The sequence below is a fragment of the Pleurodeles waltl genome, chromosome 2_2 (assembly GCF_031143425.1).
Source record: "Pleurodeles waltl isolate 20211129_DDA chromosome 2_2, aPleWal1.hap1.20221129, whole genome shotgun sequence".
NCBI lineage: Eukaryota > Metazoa > Chordata > Amphibia > Caudata > Salamandridae > Pleurodeles > Pleurodeles waltl.
The window spans coordinates 973,582,887-973,601,499 of NC_090439.1; the positions used below are offsets into that span (position 1 = coordinate 973,582,887).

General features: G+C 46.3%; 1 protein-coding gene across 12 annotated transcripts in view; it reads right to left on the bottom strand.

Annotated features, from left to right (window-relative positions):
• The window catches only part of ENPP2 (ectonucleotide pyrophosphatase/phosphodiesterase 2), a 636,665-nt gene that overhangs the window by 49,979 nt on the left and 568,073 nt on the right, over positions 1–18,613 (bottom strand). For all 12 annotated transcript variants that reach the window (XM_069220669.1, XM_069220667.1, XM_069220665.1 and 9 more), the window contains one exon: positions 4,041–4,177. In XM_069220669.1, the coding sequence (XP_069076770.1) occupies positions 4,041–4,177 (137 nt within the window). The remainder of the gene's footprint in view (positions 1–4,040; positions 4,178–18,613) is intronic.

An 18,613-nucleotide genomic window follows, 5' to 3' on the forward strand; every position in this document is an offset into this window, starting at 1 on the left:
AACCTTGCTAGAGTAAAGGACCGCTGCTCATGGCTGAGAGACCCGGGAAACGGTTTGGGATCATCTACACTTATTTAGAAATGATGCACACACGGTCATTTCCCACAATGCCATTACAGCATCCGCATAAGGGTGAACACAGCATAGCAATAAAGACAGCGACAACCAAGCAACAGGGAGAAAATAGTGGGTATGAACATCATCTACTAATATGAACGAGAAGGCAGTCGAAGTGGGGCACTGAAGTATTTCAGGTTCTTTCAGAAATTTCAGGTGAGTTGGGACAGCTTTGATATTGATGTAATGTTATTAAAGTCCTGGGAACATACATATCAAAGACCTGCCTGTCATACTTCTGCCCCCAGATCTGCCTTCATGGCCGCTAAGAGCATGGGCAGCAACAGCAGCACAAGAAGTAGTGAAGGTTAAGCCAAGGCCTACCCAAGCTACCCCCAAATTGAGGTCGTGGAACACTGTGCTTTCAGACCACCGAAAGTGGCAGAAAGATCTACAAGCAGGGCAAATACTTGTTAGTAGAAATAGAAAGACATCTTCTCAAGTTGATGGCTTTCTTCAGAGAGTTCCTTGACAGTAAAACATGACACAAAAAAAAAATAAAAAAAATAAAAAATCACAAGATCTTCAGCAATTGTCATATGTTGACATTAGGCATAATCAGGGTCACTGCAAATATGTAGCAATGAAGGATCAAACTGATCAGTAGGTTTCACTGTATTATGTATTAAAAGTAGGGGTGGGGCGATAAAGTCTGCTCCGCCGGCAGAGTTCTGGTCACGCAGAGTTCTGGCCAAATTTTGCTGACTGCCACATGACAGAGTATTTTTTCCACACACAGCTCATCAATAGTACATTGGCGAGTGAAATTTGGCATCCCCTAACAAGTGATTTTCGGGCACCAGGAGGGCACCTGGTGAGATTTTCCCAATGCAGGCGGTCGCGACTGTTCGCGTTGTGAAAGTTTCTGCTCGAGTAGAAAATTTATTTGAGCAGCAGTAAAACCAACTCGAGCAGCTGCTCCCACTGGCGCGCCACATGGTGCCAGTCGTGCTAATTTCTCAGCGCAGAACTAGCTCTTTGTGCTAAAAATCAGTGCGATGTACTGATTTCTGCCCCCGGAACTCTACAGAATCTTGCTGAGTTTTCATGTGACTGTGAAATTCTGCGGAGTGAAACTTCTGCCCACCCCTAGTTGAAAGACAAATTAAGCACAAGGCAGTGCTTTCTTTGGCAGCAATATTTTTCTAGTTTTTATTTTAACACAGAGTAGTAGTGTCACCTCTTTAGTTACCAATTTAGCAACTTGAATAGCTTAATCAGCAACTGAAAGGTAACCAATTAACCTTTTCCATGAGCCTACCACTGTAGAGCACCACAGTTTGAGTTACACATTGTCTTGCTGAAATCTGCATATAATGCTGCGGGTGATGAATTAGGGGGAGATGCTGTAAATCTTTAAGTGCGCTGAAGACATCACTATGTAATCACTCCAGTGGCCCTGAACATAGGTAAGCCACATGCCCATAAGTATCTGATTGCTATAGATTGCCCAAGTTCTAATCCACTGTAAGAAAGGGATAAACCGCAGCTGAAATTCTGGGCAGGGAGGGACGCATGTAGGTACAGATGTAGGCAACGTTTGTTAAAACCTAGAGATAAGGCTGTGCAAACCTACTGCATTTGCAATGTACCTATGAAACTTCTGAACACGTCCACTGTTCCAAAAAGGCACTGCTCTGCACACTGCCCTAGCAAGAGATGGGTATGTGCATCTTGTGAAGGACTGAACAGGTCAATGGCATTCACTTTGCAAAGCAGTGCAGCAGTGTTAGTTCACAAGGTTAGCAGGTCAAAAATAGTGACAAAAAAAATAGTAACTTTTTTTCAATGTACCTCATTATGCAAAACATTTAAAATATTATTTAATTATTTCTGCTGATGCATTTTCCACATAGTATCTACGAATGCCAGTATTTGTGTAGCCCAATTCTCAAGGGCAACGCAGAGTGATATAGGGCAACATGGTATAGGGCAACATTGTGCTTTTTAAATCTAAATAAATTCTGTTATGGTGCACAGCATTGAGCAAGACAACAAACAGATCCAGGCACAAGTGACTACTACTGTCTCCCATCTGGAAATGTTAAGGGGTATAAGAATAACAAGAAAAAAGGGTTGCACACTGAGGAGGGGTCAGTACGTTGCCTTACAGGATGGATAAAGCATTTGTAGGGTATTTTTTTTAACATGGGCATTCAAGCTCTGCTAATAATATACTTGAAGACAACTTCTAAATGCTGCTCTCACCTCACAGGATCTCCTCAGACATTGACTAGAACAAATACCGTGATACACCAGATGGCCAAGACTGAAAATCTTGTAATACAGAATTGTGGGCCAGCTGCTGAGCCACACTAACTCCTTACTTAAAGAGCCCTGTGGTGTTTATGGCAAACCATTACAAACTGTTTTCCGGTCAACAGAACAGGAGCTCTTTCTGCAAATATGTAATCTCCCATGTCATGGTGTTGTGCTCAGCTATTGTTTTCATTTTACAGAAACAAATCTCCAAGCAGGAATTTCTTTAGACAAAATGAAAAAGAAATCCCTTAAATGCAGGAAGGATTGTCCCAGAATGTGTTGTGGGGGATGTTTTCTTTTCCTGTTCATGAATGCTGCATCTTCCTCAGTGGTCACAAACAGAAACCAACAGCATCAAATGGCCGTCCCTAAGTATGCACAAACAAACATGCTTACAAAGACAGAAAAACAGGTAAGGACCAATGTAACGCACAACATATGAGTCCCACTAGATAAGCCTACTTGTTGCCCACCTCTGTAGGTTGGCTACCAAACAACCCTACATTAGAACAATTTGTATCATATCAGAAAGGTAACAGACAAAAGTATTAAAGTCAAATAATCAAATTCAAAAAGTTGCTCCAAACAGTTTCCTTTGAGCAAGTTCTTTATTCATCATTTCTTCTTATACAAACAGCCAAAAGAGCAGCCAACGCATTTAGCTCACAATCAAATGTGCTGTGTTACTTCTTGCCATACACAGCACTGGATTTTTACTCCTGAGAACTTTGATGAAGTACCACATTATCGGCACTATAAATGCAGTGTGTACGTTGTCTAATTAGGTTTATGCGCATTACGCATGTTTTAGTTGGATGTTTACTCCTTGTTCTTTTGTGATAATTCGTCTACCAATGCATTTCAGTTCTGGAGAAACGGTCTTGGGATTTTTCGATATTGAGATTCATGCCCTAGTGAAGCTTGATTGTGGGCGTAACGCACTGGCTGCTCTTTTGACTGTTCATATATGAAGAAATGATGAATAAAGAAGTTGCTCAAAGGAAACTGTTTGGAACAACGTTTTGAAATTGATTGATTACTTATGCAGAAAAAAACATGACTGTGATAACTCGAGAGCCTCTGAACAAAGTTAAGCAACTTTTCCATGACCATCTGACTCCTATATCTTTCTTGTGTCTATGTCCTTAGTCAACTTCCTCTTTGAAATGTTTTTTGTCGGACTATTGCAATGTATGACCTTAGATCGCTGTGTGCCTTCCCCCCACCCCCTCCATAGAGGTTACCACCAAAGCCACCGATAAAATTTGTACAAATGTACCTCCCTTTTGGACGCAGCAGAAGCCACGTGCCGTGCAAGCCACTCTGCTCTCATTGTTCTTGGCAGGTTGGGTGTGCAGTGGCAGGCAGTAAGAAGGGAGCTTGCAGCTCTGCAGAGGATTTCACATCCAATGGTTCTCCTTCAAATTCAATCCGAACCATAAAAATGCCTAGAAACGGCTTTGTTTCCACTATCTGTTATTCAAGCTATTTGTATCACGGTGATGTTCTAATTGGAAGGAACATGAACTAGGGCAAGAGTGCTTGAACATGTGACCGCTGTATCAGAATGAATCTGCAGGAACACATATACTTAACACTGCTATGCTGCTGACATGGACAAAACTGGGAGTATATCCCGATAAAAAAAATAAATCACCAACCTGCTTGGAGACGGTATATGAAGTCCACAGAGGCATCATGAAAGTTTCACTGTAAGCACTTTCAAAGTCACTGTGGTACAAGATGTTGTACTTCGTTCGATAAAGGACTGCTGGCCGCCCATAAAGGAGGCTTCTGTCTAGAAATGGAAACAAAAGAAATATTATAAAACTCTTGACATAAGAAATAGAATAGTAGAAGCAAAAATCGAGTTGCTTTCATGAAATCGAGTTTGCCAATCATTTACAAAAAAAAAAATCTACTTTTTTCTCAACCACGTGTGTGCATAATGTTGACAGTATAACTGAAAAGAGCAACAGCTTCAGCAGCATTTAGTTAGCTGAATAGTATCTTATACGGTCAGCGCAAAGTGAAAGGTAGCGAAGTAGCACCTTATACAGTCAGCGCAAAGTGCAAGGAGTGCAGTAAGATGCAGGAACTCCCCCAAAAAGAACAAGCCCCAAGGCGTTCTCCTCAGCCAGCCGCATTTGCATTATAGGAAATGTGCCTGAATTTCTGGACTATCCTCCACACCAACAGCAGAAACAGTCCTATATCAAGTTATGCTTAAATACAGCTTGTTGCATTGTTATGCCATATTCTTTGGACATATAACAAGTATAGGAGATCTACCTGGGTTGTGCGAGTTGCCAGCTTTGCAAATGTTTAGCGGGGGATTTATGCAAGCATCATGCCATAGGAGTGGAGTTTAGCTCGACTGCAATGTATCTAGGTTTCCATTAGGGACCATTTGAAAAAACTTGAGCTTTCAATTAAATCATTCAGGTGGCACATAACCTTGAAAAAAATTAGGTTTTAATGATTATTTTATCTTCAGCACATATCGTTTTAATAACGTGCTGCAAGTGGAACTCCATACATACACAAATGTGAACACTGGCTATGAAAACGTCTGAGAGGAGCCATCACCTCTCACACATAAGGAGCAGCATTTGTTCAGCATACAGGGCACTGAAACAGAAATTTTACTCAGCAAAACACAACCATGTCAAATACTTTTCTTATTATTTTCCCTCCATCGTCAAAGTTGACACCCTTATCTGCATCGCCATATGTTGACATTGTACGTTACGGTGTTCACCCAAAACAGTGCACTCTCCTGATGCACAGCACCCATTTACCCCACTGGTACATCACCTGATGTTTCCATGAGAAGCATCACCCAATACTTCCATGTGGTGTGTTATCCAAACCTCTGAAGCACATCAACCAGACCTCCCCTGTACTTCATCACCTAGACCTCTCCAATGACATCGCTTGCGCTCCTCTGCTGTGTCTCACTCAGTTCTTGCCACAGCACATAATCACGAGTTTGCCTGCTGCACCTCATCCTGTCATGCAGATTGTGATGCACACCACTATGCACCCTTGCTGTTATGAACAACTGAAAATATGCGTGAATTAATACATTTGTGTTTGCTGTTGTGTGTATGGGTCCATCTTGGTCTGTTGAACCTTGTACAAATGTAAGTGAATGGACATGTGTGCATATTCTGTGTCGATATGTTGTGTGCTTCTGTTTGCACCCAAAGTAAATGTTTCTTAGTAAATTAGCTGCTAGTATGATTATCAACTGCCTCCTTGAACCTCGCACTAGCTTCTGGGAGCGAGACATTCATTTCATAGAGATCCACTTGACGCCCCATCTCAATGCACAAAAAATGACAAACCAATGTAAAGTGCTTGGTAACCAGATATGTTGTAAATGCGTATGACAGCAAGAAAAAATAGGCACAGGTCAGGCAAGTGGGTGTACCGGGGTGAGCTCTGATGGAAAGAAAGGAATGTAAGTTAATGATACATAAAGAAATGTAAACAATTAATTACGGTGTAGTTTAAACACTTTTTACAAAATAAGGATGATACACAATTAGAAACGAGGATAATTTGCAGAGTAGAGTTTAAAAGCATCGTTAAAAGTTAATGGGATCCACGAAAGGAAGTCAATAGATTTATAATGTATTTCAATGAAGTGAGAATCAACAGTTGTATGAAGTTTAGGGCTCAAATTACTAAGGTGTTTTCCACATTTAAAACACCCTAAGGTTGTCTTGAAACATGAAGGGTGGCTAAGAACTGACTTAACACTAACAGATCTGGTTACCAAGACCTTCTTAAGTCTGTTTTGTAGGCTTAGGAAAGCGTGAAAACTGTGTGAAGCTAGTAAAAGCCTTCGAAAATCAAGCCCATATCTCATGGCTTAAGAACCTTCTAGGATTGTCTTACGTTTGAAAACGTCCTTGAAAATCTAGTCCCACAATTTGTCAAAGGACTTGGACGGTAGCTAAATCTTTTTTGCTTATGGGTTTCAGTTTTTATAGCCCGGACGTTCACGAGTAAACTCAGTAATATTGGTTTCCTTTCCTTTGTTTTATTTTCAACAGTACTCACCTGTTTTAATCTGAAGTGAAAGCATTTAAATTTGAAATCATAATGTCAATGTTAAAGGACAGTGAAACGTAAGCGTTATTTCAGCTCTTTAAAGCACATTCAACTATGTATCCCAAGTGCTGCTTCAAAGTGACTAGGTATAAGGGTCCTTTAAGAAGGGAATCTAGCAAGCTTACACCTTACATACTCTTCGTAAGAAAATTAGTTACTTACCTGTAACTGTAGTTCTCCAGTATTGGAATCTATCAGAGATTTACATGCTTGAATCATTCCCCGTCGTCGAGGTGGGAGCCCCCGGTGCAATTATATAAGTAGTGTTGAAACATATTAACACAAGGGCCCTAGGCCTCTTCAATTTAAAAGTCTATCAGAGTCATTTTAAGAAAAAGGACCAAACTTGAGCATCCATCAATCAGACAACACCACCCTCTAGAATCCTCCTCAGAGAAGCTCCTGCACCTCAGATTTTCCAAACACAAGTGCCTTAAAGATAGGAAGGGAGAGAGATGAACAAGTTACTTACCTTCGGTAAAGAGGTATCTGGTAGAGACTGTCTAGCTGCAGATTCCTTACCTTAGAATTCCCTGGCGTCAGCTTCGAATCTGGAATTTTTCTGCTGAGCAGTATCCTGCGCGCGCCATCAGGCGGCGTCGTTCGGATCCGCGTGCGCCGTCAGTGTCGTTGGAGTCATCTATGACGTCACGGTTGTCTATATAGATGCCGTCTCGGCCCGCATACGTCAGTTCTTTTCCCACAACTTTCCATGCCAGAGGCGCAGAGTCATGGAAGAACCAATAGATATGGATTTTATCTCCTTATTTGACTGAAGTAAAAATTGTTACATGCCTTCAAGAAAGGCAAAAATGCCAAGATATATATATATATATATATATATATATATACATATACACATATAAAACCTATATATATATATATTTGTATAAAAATATCCGCAGAGCGGGGAGGCAAGCTTCCTTACCTTAGAATAGATACCCAAGCTAGAACCCCTGGCGGTGGGTCTGAAGGAGATTTTTACACTAGGAAGTCCTGCAAAACAGACCGGGCAAAATGCCCCTCTCTTCCCACCTGGCTATCCAGGCAGTATGTTTTGCAAACGTGTGCAAAGAAGCCCACGTTGCAGCCTGACAGATGTCCACCACCGGTACGCCACGTGCTAATGCAGTGGTAGCAGCTTTCCCCCAGTAGAATGAGCTCTCAAGCCCTCGAGAGGCTGCTTCTTTGCCAAAGCGTAGCAGATCTTTATACAAAGAACGACCCAGCGCGAAATGGATCGTTTCTGCACCGCCCGACCCTTCTTCGCACCAACGTACCCCACAAAGAGTTGGTCGTCCACTTTAGTGCGGACAAGGTAGAACGATAACGCTCTTTTTGGGTCCAGCCGATGGAGGTGCTCCTCTTCCTTAGAGGGATGCGGTGGTGCAAAGAAGGTGGGCAGGGTGATATTTTAACCCAGATAGAAAGGGGTCACCACCTTGGGGAGGAAAGAGGCACGAGTTCTTAATACTACCCTGTCAGGATATAGAGTGAGATACGGTGGCTTTGAAGATAAAGCCTGCAGCTCACTCACTTTCCTGGCAGGTGTAATTGGCACCAAAAAGGCTGTTTTAATAGTGAGCAGCCGGAGAGGACAGTTTTGTAAGGGCTCGAAGGGAGCACACATAAGGAAGGTAAGAACCAGATTAAGATCCCACTGGGGCATAACGAAAGGCACAGGCGGGAACAGATGTACAAGCCCTTTCAAAAACCTCTGTACTATAGGTAATTTCAACAGAGATGGTTGATCGGGCAACTGAAGAACAGCCAATAAGGCTGCAAGATAGCCCTTGAGAGTCCCTAAGGAGGAACCCATCTGGGCGAGCAACAATATAAACAAAAGGATGTTAGACAGAGAAGAAGAAAGAGGATCAATAGACCTCTCTGTACAATATGAAACAAAACGTTTCCAACGGCAGGCGTTCATCGACTTAGTAGAGGGACGCCTGGCTGCCAGAATGACATCACAGACCACGGGAGGGAGGTCATAAACCATCAACTGTAGCCGTTCAATCTCCACACATGAAGGTGCAGAGTTGACAGGTTCGGGTGGAGAACCTTCCCCTGCTGCTGCGACAGAAGATCCTCCCGAAGAGGGAGCCTGATTGGAGGACCGATGCTCATTTTGAGAAGCTCTGGATACCAAACTCTCCGTGCCCAATCCGGAGCCATTAGGATTACTTGGGCCCGGTCGTTCTTGATTTTCTTGAGAACTCTGGGCAGAAGTGTTATAGGCGGAAAGGCGTACAGGAAGCCTGAACTCCACTCATGACGAAAAGCGTCGCCTAGCGATAGCCCCCTTGGAAACTCCAACGCGCAAAACTGCTGACATTGCACGTTCTCTACGGAGGCGAACAGATCTAACCAAGGCTCTCCCCACTGCTGAAAGAGTCCTAGCACCACCTTCGGATGGAGACACCATTCCTGATCCTCTAAACATTTTCGGCTGAGCTCGTCTACTCTGGCGTTCAGAGAACCTGCCAGGTGTTGAACCACCAGGGTCATGCCCTGCTGTTCCAGCCATGTCCAGAGACGTAAAGCCTCTTGACAAAGGGTCCACAACCCCACACAGCCCTGCTTGTTGCAGTACCACATTGCGGTAGTGTTGTCTGTGAACACCTGCACCACCTCCCCTTTCACAAGAGGAAGAAATGCTTTTAATGCTAGCCAGATTGCCCGAAGCTCCAGTAAGTTGAGGTGGAGCCCAGATTCCGCCGGAGACCAGTGACCTCTGATCTCCACCTCCCCCAGATGGCCGCCCCATCCCAGAAGTGATGCATCTGTCACTACTGTTAGATCTGGTTGGGGAAGGGAGAGGAGTCTGCCTTTAACCCAATCGCAGTTCACTAACCACCACTGCAGATCTTTTGCAGTCCCCTCCAAGATCTGAACCACGTCGGTAAGATTTCCCTGATGCTGTGCCCATTGGAACTTCAGGTCCCCCTGCAGAGCACTCATGCGCAATCTGGCATGCTTGACCAATAGGATGCAGGAAGACATGAATCCCAACAGCCTCAGAGTCTGTCTCACCGAAATCCAGGATAGAGGCCGAAACATCGGTATCATAACCTGAATATCCTGGACCCGCTGTTCGGGAGGATAAGCCAGATACTGCACTGTGTCCAGAACAGCTCCGATGAAAGTGAGCTTCTGAGAGGGAGTTAGGTGTGACTTTGGCACATTTATAGTGAATCCCAGCGAATGCAGGAGGTCTGCTGTCGTCTGGAGGTGGGTGACGAGAGCCTGGGACGTAGAAGCCTTCAACAGCCAATCGTCTAGGTAGGGGAAGACTGAAATCCTTGACCTGCGCAGATGAGCTGCCACCACCGCCATCACCTTTGTGAACACCCGAGGTGCACTGGTGAGCCCGAAAGGAATCACGGTAAACTGAAAGTGCTCGTGGCCCACCTTGAACTGCAGGTAACGCCTGTGGGCTGGCAGGATAGGAATGTGGAAATACGCATCCTTCAAGTCAAACGCTACTATCCAGTCTCCTTGGTCTAGGGCAAACAAAACCTGAGCAAGAGTGAGCATCTTGAATTTCTCCTTCTTGAGGAAGAGATTGACGTCCCTTAAATCCAAGATAGGGTGAAGGCCTTTGTTCTTTTTGGGAATCAAAAAGTAGCGGGAACAACCACCACTGCCTTCTTCTGATATCGGGACTCTTTCTATGGCTCCCTTGGCCCAGAGAGCCGTAACTTTCTCGCGGAGCAAAGCCAGATGGTCCTCCATCAGATATTCATTTATTGGAGGGATAGAAGGAGGGAAAGACTGGAAGGGAAGGGAGTAGCCCTTCCGTATGATCTGCAGGACCCACTTGTCCGTTGTGATGGAAAGCCAGTGAGGGAGATGAAAACGAATCCTCCCTCCAACTGGACGGACGTGATCCTGCAGAACCATACTAGGAGGGCTTGGGCGCAGTGGAGGGGGGCTGTGTGGCGGCCGACCTCTGGCCAGACCCTCTGGGTCCGATGGTACCAAGACCACGTCCTCTTCCGTGATGTTGTGAAGCCTGAGGACGGTGGCTGAACTGTGGCTGGAGTGGTACCACTCCCCTTCCGAAGCCTCGAATGGGGCGAAAGACAGACTGCTGTCGTGCTGGCGCTGAAAGGCCCAAGGATCTGGCCGTAGCTCGAGAACCCTTGAACCTCTCAAGCGCGGAGTCTGCCTTTTTGCCAAAAAGGTGAGAGCCATCAAAGGGCATGTCCATCAAGCTGGACTGGACATCCCCTGAGAAACCAGTAGAACATAGCCAGGCGTGGTGACATAGGGCCACTGACTATGAAATCGCTCTGCCCAGCGAGTCGGTTATGTCCAAACCACACCAGATCGTAAACTTGGCTGCATCTCTCTCATCCTTGACAGCCTGGGTGAGAGTGTCCCGTACGCCCTCCGGGACCTGGGGCAGCACCTGTGCCACCATATCCCATAAAGTATGAGAATACCGGCCCAATAGGCAAGAGGTGTTTATGGGCCTCAATGCCAGGCTGGTGGAAGAAAACATCTGCTTCCCAAGCTGATCCAGCCTCTTGGATTCCCTATCCGGGGGAGCGGAAGGGAAGGCACCACGGGAAGTAGAGACTTGGACAACCAAACTCTCAGGAGTGGGGTGTTGTGTTAGGAAACTAGGGTTGCACGGAGCGGGTCTATGGCAGCGGCCGACTGTCCTATTCACAGGAGCCCCTGTGCAGGGTTTGGACCACGTACCCAGAAGGACATCTGTAAGAGCCTCATTGAAGGGCAACATCGGCTCTGATGTTGTCACCCCCGACTGAAGCACTTCTGTCAGGATATTCGACCTCACTGGCACCGTAGGCAAATCTAGGTCCAAGACCTCAGCTGCCCTACGCACCACCATAGCAAAAGAAGCACCCTCCTCTGTAGCCACATTAGGAGGAGAGAGCATACCAGTATCTGGAGACGTGTCCAGTCCACTGGCCTCCCCTAGATCCTCATACCAGTCCTGTTGTAATCCACATTCTAAAGGGTCCTCAGACCCCTCCCATTCCTGTCCTGCGTCTGGCTGATCTAAATAATGCTCAGACAATGATCTGGGCCGAATTGGCTCAGTCGAAGTCTGAGTCGACGTCATACGACGTTGCTCCGGATCATCCGGAATAAGGATGGGGCTGCCACCGGTGTGCGCCGGTGGCAGAATCGTCGACCTCGGACCCGGTGCAGAAGGAGGTCGACTGTGAGGGACCGGCGCCGGTCCGGATCCAGTATCGGATCCTGGGGTCCCCAACGGCGCCAAGGCTGAAGCCGCCGAAGTCGAATCCGAAGGGGCCCCTGCTGACCCCGCGGGGCCCGAAGACCCACCCGAGGGTGCAGCCCGCTCAAAAACGAGATGCATGGCCTCATAAAATTCTTTTATTTGAGCGGGGGTCGATCCGGTCCCCGGAAAGGGTGGAAGACGCGGAGTCAACCCTGGCGACGGCTCCGCGGAACCGTGCTCGGAACGTTGACGTTCCCTAGATGCCTCGCCGGCCGACGGGGATAGCAAAGACGAAGTCCGCTTGGACTACTACTTCTTCTTCTTCCTGTGCCTCTTACCTTCTGAAGACCTCGAATGCTCCGGGAGCGGTGCCGCGACCTCCTCCTACTGCGGGACCGTGACCTCCGCGGAGTCGCACTGACTGAAGACGAATGTCGGGCCGCAAGAAGCTTGAGGGATCTCTCCCTCAAGGCCTTCGGCGCCATGGCCCAACAGTCTAAGCACGAGGTGGAATTGTGGCCCTTCTCCAGGCACCAAAGAAACACGGTGCGGGTCCGTCACAGATATGGTGCGATGACATGCACCACACGGCTTGAACCCTGTCTTTCTCGAAGACATGACTCAAACAGTAAAAAAAAAAGCCTCGACAAACCGTCGAACCAGCGCAGAAGGAAAAGAACTGACGTACGCGTGCAGAGACAGCGTCTATATAGACAACTGTGACATCATAGACGGCTCCAACGACGCACGTGGAGTTGGTCGACGCACGCGGATCCAGACGACGACGCCCGACAGCGCACGCAGGGTACTGCTCAGCAGAAAAATTCTGAATTCGAAGAACTACAGTTACAGGTAAGTAACTAATTTTCTTACTCCAGTATTGGAACTTTCATAGATTCACATGCTTGAATCAGAGTAGCGAGCAGTACTTATGCACATTGGAACATTGTAGCCATGTATGTCACAAAACACATGCATATATAAATATCAACACTTCAAATAAAATATTGTCTTAACACCATTCTTACTTCTCCCTTTATTTTTATTTTTTAAGCATCAAAAGCATTTGGTCCGTATCCAAAAGTAACAGACATAAACAATGTGTATACCTGATCTTAGGATGGAGGGATGAAAGAGTTGGCTCACCTTCACCTGAAGAGGTTCCTGAGAACTGCTTGACCCACTGCTACCTCTCCCTGAGATAGTGCTTCCAAGCAGTAATGTCTTGTAAATGTATGGTAGCTTTTCCATATCGCTGCTCTGCAAATGTCTTGCAGGGGAACCCCAGCAAACAGCGCTGCTGAGGAAGAAATTGCCCGCGTAGAATGATCACGGACTGATGAATGCAGTGGTTTTTCCCGCTGCTTGATGGCAGAATCGAATGGCTGAGGTGATCCATCTGGCTATGCTCTGCTTGGAGAGCGGTTGACCTCGTCTGGGTGCACTGTAAGCTACAAACAATTGTTTGGAGCGGTGAAAGGACTTAGTTCTGGTAAAATTTAACACATCTCTTAAGGTCTAAGGAGTGTAATGCTCTTTCCGCAGGAGTTGATGGATGTGGAAAAAAGGTTTTAAAAACTAAGGGCTCATTCAGGTGAAAATCAGAAGGAACCTTCGGAATGAAATGCGGGTTCGTGCAAAGAAGTAGTCTGTCTTGTTTGATCAGTAAGAACGGTTCCTGTATGGAGAGAGCCTGTATCTCACTGACCCGTCTGGCTGATGTGAGAGCCACAAGTAAAGCAACCTTCCAGGAAAGGAATTTCAGAGAAGCTCGATGGATCGGTTCAAACGGGTGCTTCATTAACTGTGTTAGAACAATATTCAAGCTCCACAAGGGAGGAGGAGGTCTGAATGGAGGAAAAACCCTGAAAAGTCCTTTAAAAAACAGTTTGATTAATCTAGAGGAATACAGCGAAGGTGAAGCGTCTGAACGCCTGTATGATGCTATTGCTGCCAGATTCACCTTTATGGAGGAATGCGCAAGACCTGATTGTGCTAAATGCAATAAATAAGGCAATATTTGTTCGGTGGTGAGGACAGTGGATCAATTTGCCGCTGGTGACACCAGAAACAAAATCTTTTCCATTTGCAAGAGTAAGCCTTATTAGTGCTATCTGCTCTAGCTCTGGACAAAATGTACCTACATTCCTGTGGAATACTCAGATGTGCAAATTCCCTCTGCTCAGGAGCCATGTTGACAATCGCATCGACTGGGGATCCGGGTGCGATATTTTCCCTTTGTTCATTGTTATTAAGTGCAGAGATGGCTTCAACGGAATGGGAGGCTTCATTGTTAGAAGAAAAAGCTCGGCAAACCAGTGTTGGCGAGGCCAGTACGGAGCTATCAATATCAGGGTGCACGGCTCTGCCTTCATCTTCTTGAGGAGTCTTGGGATCAATGGAATTGGAGGAAAGGCGTAAGCAAAGATCCCTGACCAAGCTATGGAAAACGCATTCCCCCAAGATTTCTTTTGGTGATGCCAGCTTGCGAAGTACTGGCATTTGGCATTCCACTTGCTGGCGAACAGGTCGATTGTTGGCATTCCCCACTGGGAAAAGAAGTAATCCACTGTGGACTGGTCCAGCTCCCATTCGTGGTAGCTCGATCTTTGTCTGCTGAGCGAGTCCTCTATCTTGTTCTCTATCCCCGGCAGATGCACCGCTGGGAGTCTGATGCCTTGTTGCGAGGCCCAATTCTAAACATTTTGGGCTTCCCTGGAGAGGGTGAGAGATCTCGTGCCCCCTTGTTTGTTGAGGTAATGCATCGTAGTGGTGTTGTCTGTTCTTATTACTACGTCTGATTCCGCTATCTTCAGAAGAAAAGCCTGCACAGCGAGAAACTGCTCTGAGCTCTAGCAGATTGATGTGCATCACCCTCAACTCTAGTGGCCACTTGCCACTTACTCAAAGATCTTGCAAAACGGCTCTCCAGCCCTCCAGAGAGGCGTCTGTAGTGATAGTCCATGGAGCAGGACGATATAGAAAGGAAAGGCCAACAGACAGATGATGCTTTTGAGACCACCATGTCAGAGCTTTGACTATTGCTGCGGTTATGCTTATCCGATCTTCGAAGCTTCCCGAAATCTGGAGCCATTGAAGGTTGAGCTGCTCCTGCAGCGGTCGCATTTTTAGTCTGCAGAGAGGAACCAGAGGTATGCATGATGACATCATGCCCAAAAAGGATTTGAAAAGGCGAACTGAAAGCAGTTTCTTCCCTGTATCGACTTTGCTAGAGTTCGTAACCTCTGCTGTCTCTCTACTGTGGGACACGCCATGGTGGATTGAGTGTCCAGGTTTGCCCCTAAAAAGGTGATACTGCATGATGGTAGAGGTATGGACTTCTCCCAGATGATGGTGAGGCCTTAACTGTTGGGTAAGGAAACGCACCTTCTTGTTGATCTGCGTGCTCTGCGTAGGTGTTTGCTTTTACCAGCCAATCGTCGAGATAAGGGAATATCTGGTGTTTTCTCCTCCTGAGGAAAGCTGTGATTGGCGCTAAGCATTTGGTAAATATCCTGGGAGCTGACTTTAGGCCAAAAGGGAGGACACGAAATTGAAAATGGCTTCCGGCCACCATGAATCTGAGGTACTGTCTGTGGGTTGGGTGGATGGAAATGTGGAAATATGCGTCTTTTAGGTTTAGTGTAGACATGAAATCTCCCTGATTCAGTCGCAGAAGGACATCCTGTAGGCTTATGCGGAACGACTGTTTTTTTTAAGTAGACGTTTAATTCTCTGAGGTCGAGGATCGTCCTCCAGTCCTTCCACTTCTTGCGAATGAGAAAGAACCTGGAATAAAACCCTTTTCCTCGCTGTGACAGAGGTACTTTCTCTATAGCTCCTTTGAGGAGCATCTTGTTGATCTCCCTCTTGAGCTGTTCTGGATACGATGGAGTCCTGCGGGGAGGATTGGAGAGAGGTAGTTGGATAAACTCCAGAGTGTGGCCCTGTTTCACTAATTGGAGGGCCCACTTGTCTGATGTGATGTCTTGCCATTGCTTGAGAAACAGGGATATCTTTCCGCTTAAAACCAGAGGAGGCAGGTTGGATGTAGCCGGAGCCTTGGATGTATCAGGCTCTACGAGCCGAGTCCTTAGCAGGGCGAGTTGAGCGCCCCCTCGTGCCAGATCTACCATAAGCTGATTGTGGTGGTTGTCTTTGTGGGTAGTATTGACAGAACTGCTGAGAGGAGGAAGGATAGGTTGAGTATCTATATTGCTGATAGCCTCCCCTATATGAAGGCAGTCTACGTCCTCTAGCTCGAAAGGAAGGCTTGCGAAATTGGAGAGTCCCTAACGATTTTGCTGTATCCGTGTCGGATTTGATAGATTGTAAAGCCTCATCAATAGGTTTACCAAATACTGCTTGGCCATTGAAAGGTAGGTATAAAATCATATTCTGTACCTCAGGCTGGAATGATGTAGCCTTTAGCCAGCCTTGCCGCCTAAGTACAGCTGCACCTGCGAGCTGGTGAAATGCAGTTGTGGCTATGTCCATCGCACAGTCTATGAGTTCCGCTGACATGCGCTGACCTTCCTGCAACATCTTCCTCGCCTCGGATCTTCCATCCTCCGGCAACTAGTCAATATGCGGGGCGATGTCTGCTCATAGCTGCCTGTCATATCAGGCTAACACAGCCAGGGAGTTAGCAGCTCTGATCACTAGGCTAGCCATTGACGAGAACCTCTTTCCAATATTGTCTAGCCATCTACCCTCTTTGTCTGGAGGTGCAGAAATCGGAGCAGAAGGATTCTTGGACTTCCTCTGTGCTGCCTGAGCCACCACTGAGTCATGATGAGGATGACCAATCAGACATGCTGGGGCATCCTCTGGTGCCTTGTATTTTTTGTCTAGCCGGGGCAGCACTGCTATGACAGTAGCGGGGTTGTGCATCACTTTTAACCCTTCTTCCCATAAGTAGTTGACCAGTGCAAAAGAGCACACAGATTTCTGGAACGGCTCTTTAAAATCATATAAGAAGTAATCTGTTTGCTTGGACGGCATTGGCAGAGCGAAACGTTTAGCTACTCTCTCCAGAAGATTATGAAATTGCCTGATGTTCTCTGGAGGGGAATCCACATTTGACTGGGAAGGAGGAGACGGAATAATGTATTCATTCCTCTCTGAGTGAGTGTCAAGGAGCTCCCCCTTCTTCCTGTTCACCTTCTGACATATCGGTGTCCTGAGGTAAAGTCATATCCGGGGTGACCACATTTGCTAGTGGCAAAGAGGTCGGTCTCTGACGTGAAGTGGTAACCCTGGAGACGGGCGACAGAGGAGGTTGCTCCCCTTGAGGAGGAAAACGCCTACTGTAATTAGCCAGCATTGCTCGGAGGTCTGATAGCAAAGAGGTTGGTATGTATGCCCCTTTTTGATATTGTTGGTCTCCTCCATAGTACGGAGGGTCATAAGTTTCTTCAAATTTGTCTTTGTCCTCCTGATATTTGACGTTCAATTGAGAGGGGCTATGGGCTGTTCCAAATGGACCCTCGTCGTCTGACTCTTCATCCACCTCTAACAAATGTACTGGTATGAGAGGGGTCACCTTACTAGGTGAGGTGTGCTTTGTTTTTTATGTTGTTTTTCTCTCGTCAGTGTCATCGACAGTGCAGATATAGCCTTCGTCGACGGTGGAGTCGTCGATGACGAACGCATGGAGAGCTTGATCGTAGACAGCCATACCAAAGAGTCTACCGTCGACGATGGTAAAGCAGATACCATTGTTACCACCGTTGATGATGAGGTGTAGATCCTCGACGATGATGCAGTCGACACTGCTCTCATAACGGTCGTCGACTGTGGAAGTCGTCATCGACGGTGAAAAATCACTCACCGACAGTCACGTCGATGATCAGTCCGTCGTCGACAGTACATTTTTAGCTGCAGAAGTGGATGAGGGCCTTTTGAAAGGCACAGATGGTGGTACAGAGGATGACTTCTTATGCCTTTCAGAGCTGCTGGCATGACCTCTCTCCCCTTTCTTGGAAGATTTATGAGGTTGAGGTAAAGTAGAGGGGCTGCGGCCCTTGTAAGACCCTGAGGCAGTCTTTTTGTGGGCTTTACTTGATTGTTGGGAAGAAGATCTTGAGTCTGATCTCGCCCTATTTGATGACCTTTTGGATATTGAAGAGTCATCACTATCAGTATCCGCGACTGGATTATCTCTGTACTTAAGTTTCTGCAGCCAAATCAATAAGCTGCCTTCCCTATCCTTAAGAGTCTTAGAGGAAAAGGTACGACAAACCTTACAGTCCTTGGCTGAGTGGTCTGGATAGAGGCAGTATATGCAATCCTGATGAGGGTCTTCAGAATGTAGTCTTCTCTTACCACAGGTTTAGCAATTTCTGAATAAACCCTTCTTCTCCTCGTCACACATGTTGTAGGTGTTAACCCCAATCAGTCAAAACAAGTTTTAGTAGAGAAAAAATAGCTTAAAGCTAATCCAAAGGTGTGAAGAAAGAGCAGAGCTCTGAGGAGACTCCCTAGCACGACGTGCGGTAGAAAATCTGAGGTGCTGGAGTTTCTCTCAGGAGGATTCTAGAGGGTGGTGTTGTCTGATTGGTGGATGCTCAGGTTTGGCCCTTTTTCTTAAAATGGCTCTGATATACTGTTAAATTGAAGAGGCCTAGGGCCCTTGTGTTAATATGTTTCAACACTACTTATATAATTGTACCGGGGGCTCCCATCTCGACGACGGGGAATGATTCAAGCATGTGAATCTATGAAAGTTCCAATACTGGAGTAACTCCATATGCTTCAAACAAGAAAGATTTCCTGAAAAGAGGTATCTTTCTACAATCCTTACCATCTTGCATAGGAACTGGGAATAGATTCCACTGGTGCACCCAAGCACACCTAAAGAGCCATGCCTGACTGGCGTTTCTTACAGTGCAG